We start from the raw sequence: 4,373 nt of genomic DNA, 5'->3' as shown, positions 1-4,373 counted from the left end.
CCCACAAGGCAGGAGGAAGAGAGGAAGACCCTATAGAACCATCTGACGAAGCACAGAGCAGATGAAGTATCAAGTGGACGAGAGGGCACAAGCCCATAGAGGATGGAGTTTCATCAGGGACTTACAGGCCTATATATTCAATCATGTAGATCACTGTTTGTCAACATCGGATCTGGGGATGACCACACGCTGGGCAAGACCTAGCTGGTTTCCCGCGGAAAAGATAGTTTTTCTCTTTGCAGATGAGTAAGGCTGGGAACGAGGCTAGGATGACCAAGGGTACACATGTATCCTCATTGGGTAATCCTCACTGAGGATTCTACAGTGTATACTGGGGTCCCAGAGATAAACAATCGTATCAATTGGGGGTCTGCGGCCTAATGCATATCAAACTGGAGGTCCTTGAAATTAAAAAGGTTGAAAATAACCGATTCAAATACAGTTTATGCATGTAGTGTCAATATATTGAAATCTACTGTAAAAACTGTGACTATAGGGTTGTGTACGTATTAAGAGCTCAGAGTTCCTCTGTTAGGAAACAATAAAATAAAAGTGAAAAAATGTGGACGTGTTAAATAAAACTAGATAAGGTACTGTGGCAGATGTAGAATCATTCATGACCCGGGTGTTATGGCCTAAAATAAAATGTTTTAAAGAGTTAAATATTTCAAGAAGTATAAAATATTCCAAAATAATTCAAAAAGTCCCAAAAGGACACTTGAAGTTTGAGAGTTCTAGGTGAGAGTATGGCAGGGCCAACGTTTTGAGGAGAAAATTAGAAAACGTAAAAAATAAATAAATAATGAAAATGGATTGATTGGTTGGTTGGTTGGTTGATTGGTTGGATTGGTTGATTGATTGTTTTTATTGACAAAAATGCATATACATGAACATATATTTGAACATATCTGTCAAAGGATAAAACACAAAGCTAATTTCCATTGCGGTCCTTTGAGTGCAAATGAAATGCATGTGTAAACTGAGTGTTGGGGTAGCAGAGACATACATCAAAATAAAATCAAAATAATTTCAACATGCTAGACAAGTAAAATAGCAAAGAGCAACATGGGTACTGTGAATGGAACCTGATACAACTCAACTCATTGATAGTTTGGTCCAGTTGCTATTCTGACTTGAAGTCAGTTTACAAGTTACACCTAAGGCATTTAGCAGACGCTCTTATCCAGAACGACTTACAAATCAGATTAAATAGCATGAACCCTAGTGAACAAATGACAGGTTAAATAGTCACATAGGTAGAGTGCAAATCAACAATGTAGTCCTTCAAAGAACCTAGGATGCCAGGTAAACATCAAACCTAGCATCTGTCTAAATAACATGCATCTAAATAATTCCTAAAAGTAAAACTAAATAACATAACTGGGCTCTCTCAAAAGATCGAGCCCATTAATAAAATAAATCAAGGAAGGACTAAATAAAAACCTAATACATTATAAATTCCTATAAAAAGCATTTAAAATACACAGGGGTGTGTTTCGCCAAGCTGGCGTATAGTGGCAATCCTGGCTGTTGACAGCGGGAGGCACGGGGACGAGGGGCTTTTTCAGTCTGCATCTCTGAATCCTCAGAGGATCTTCCTTGCTGGAGCTTGTGCTGGACGACGAGTCCAGTTAGATGGTCCATCGGCGGGTGTCTCCGGCCAAGACCCCCAAGGGCTCCTTTTCCACCATGACTGGTTGGAGCTGGCCGACGGCGTGGGCCTGCATCCAGGCGTGCTCGTAGATCTGCTCCAGCGTGGGCCGGTCCGAAGGCCGCAGGGACAGGCACCACTTGATCAACTGCTGGCACTCGGGGGAAAGCCTCTTTCTGAAGTAGAGGCGTCCTGTGAGGATCTCCTTTTCCTGTTCGAAAGGGATCGCCCCGCACACCATGGCGTACAGCAGCACGCCTAACGACCACACCGTCGCCGAGCGGCCATGGTATCTATGGGAGCGGATCCACTCAGGGGGGCTGTACAACGGCGGACCACCGTTGACATCGGTGTAGACCGTGTCCTTGAGAAAGGACCCTGAACCAAAGTCGATCAGCTTGAGCTCCCCAGTGCGGAGGTCTAGCAGGAAATTCTCGTCCTTGATGTCTCTGTGCAGCACGCCACAGGCGTAGCAGTGCCGGACCGCCTCCAGCACCTGGCGGAAGAAGTTCCGGGCCATCTCCTCGTCCAGGGAGCCCTTCTCGATGATGAAGTCTAGCAGGTTCTTGGCTAGCTCTGGGCGCTCCATGACGATGAGCCAGCCGTCTGCCTGCTGGTAGTAGTCCAGCAGGCGGATGACCGAGCAGTATGCTCCGCTGCTCACTTTCTTCAGGAGCACGATCTCCAGAGGCACCATGGAGCCGCTGATCGTGCCCCAGTTCTCCACACATGCCTTGGTGATGTGTTTCACTGCAACAAGTGCACAGTCAGCTATCCTGCTGCCTGCGTATACCATGCTGAATCGCCCGATGCCAATCACAGAGCCCACCTGGTAAACCTTCTCGAATGGCTCCTTCTCCACCATGACTGGCTGCTGGCCAACGACAAGGGCCCGCATCCAGGCGTGTTCGAATATCTGCTCCAGCGTGGGCCGGTCCGATGGCCGCGGGGACAGGCACCACTTGACCAACTGCTGGCACTCGGGAGAAATCCTCTTTCTGAAGAAGAGGTTCCCTGCCAGGATGTCCTCGTCCTGTTCGAAAGGGATTTCCCCACACACCATGGAGTACAGCAGCACGCCCAGTGACCACACCGTCGCCGAGCGACCGTGGTATCTACGGAAGCGGATCCACTCGGGCGGGCTGTACAATCGTGTACCACTGACGTCAGTGTAGACCGTGTTCTTGAGAATCGACCCTGAGCCAAAGTCGATCAGCTTGAGCTCCCCAGTGCGGAGGTCTAGTAGCAGGTTCGCGTCCTTGATATCCCTATGCAGCACGCCACAGGCGTAGCAGTGCCGGATCGCCTCCAGCACCTGGCGGAAGAAGTTCCGGGCCATCTCCTCTTCCAGGGAGCCCTTCTCGATGATGAAATCCAGCAGGTTCTTGGCTAGCTCTGGGCGCTCCATGATGATAAGCCAACCATCCGGCTGCTCATAATAGTCCAGCAGGCGGATGACCCCACCGAACGACGTTCCGCCCATTTTCTTCAGAAGCAGGATCTCCAGAGGCACCATGGAGCCATTGATTTTCCCCCAATTTTCCACCCTTTCCATGGCAATGTGTTTCACCGCGACCAGTGCACTGTCAGCTACCCTGCTGCCTGCATATATGGTGCCGAAGCGTCCGCAGCCGATCACCGAGCCCACCTGGTAAACCTTCTCAAATGGCTCCTTTTCAACCATGACTGGCTGGAGCGCAAGGTTCCCCGGTAATTGGGCCATAATTGCAGAGTCTCTCACTCTGTTCTCTTGCTGTATATCTCCCTGTATCTCGCTTGTTAGTCTGGTCTGACTCTGGCGTGTTCGGTCTGCTGGGCATACAGCATTTTATGAATGGCTGACTGAGCTCTGGACTGACGTCCATTCACAACGCAAACCGTTGCCGCACCACGCCCATTTGCGCCGGTGTGTGAATTTGCCACTATATTGCCCACGGCTTACTGGTATCACTGTGGGGAAAATGGATGATCTCAGACATACAAGACACCCTTACATTTAAACAACCACTACACAAGTTCCCTCCAGTTGAGAACGACTAAGCAAAACAAAACCAATCAATTGTGCGGCCCCTTGGGCCAGAAATGGACTGGTCATTGGGGCTTCGTACCATGTTTTGGGGGTCTACCGTATCGTATTATTGCACAATAAATCAGCAAGTGTTCACTTTTTGAGCTGCTAAACGGACTAATAAGCTGAAAATATGCACTTGTTCACCTTAGTGAAAAAGATTTACAACTGCAATTTGATAAGATGTCAGTCAAGAGTATGTTGAAGAACACACACACACACACACACACACACACACACACACACACACACACACACACACACACACACACACACACACAGAGATTATTAGGTAGCCTAGTTGTCTTGTGGCCACCTGACAGTCTGAGCCTGCATGTGTTACTGCTGCTTGACCACTGCGTGTACACAAAAGGTCACATGTAAATAATGGCTCGATGATGACCATACCTAGCTTGAGAGCCTTAGATCCATCTGTCCATCTGCCAATTCTGTAACAATATCCAAGTGGGGATTGACAGATAGAGGCAGCCCATCAACACCTGCATGCAATAGACCTCCTCTGATTTGTCCCAGTTACAGGTGGCAGCTGAAGGATTAGTGGCAAACAATGTCCCAGTTAACGAGCAAGCGACAAACCGGTCACTATTATTGCAGGAATTAATAGGCCTCAAGTCTAAATTTAACTCTGAGAGT

General features: G+C 48.2%; 1 protein-coding gene across 1 annotated transcript; it reads right to left on the bottom strand.

The window, feature by feature from the left end:
* Window positions 1-1,631: 1,631 nt before the first annotated feature.
* On the bottom strand, window positions 1,632-3,374 carry LOC311060193 (uncharacterized protein; the record flags this gene model as incomplete). Its single annotated transcript, XM_084078325.1, has 1 exon — window positions 1,632-3,374. The coding sequence occupies one exon, from the start codon at window positions 3,372-3,374 to the stop codon at window positions 1,632-1,634; it is 1,743 nt and encodes a 580-aa protein (XP_083934451.1).
* Between the last annotated feature and the right edge of the window lie 999 nt (window positions 3,375-4,373).

This window comes from Gymnoscopelus microlampas, assembly GCF_963454915.1.
Source record: "Gymnoscopelus microlampas genome assembly, chromosome: 14".
Classification (NCBI taxonomy): domain Eukaryota; kingdom Metazoa; phylum Chordata; class Actinopteri; order Myctophiformes; family Myctophidae; genus Gymnoscopelus; species Gymnoscopelus microlampas.
Note: the sequence above shows the minus strand (reverse complement) of the source record. Positions and strands in the feature narration are given on the sequence as shown.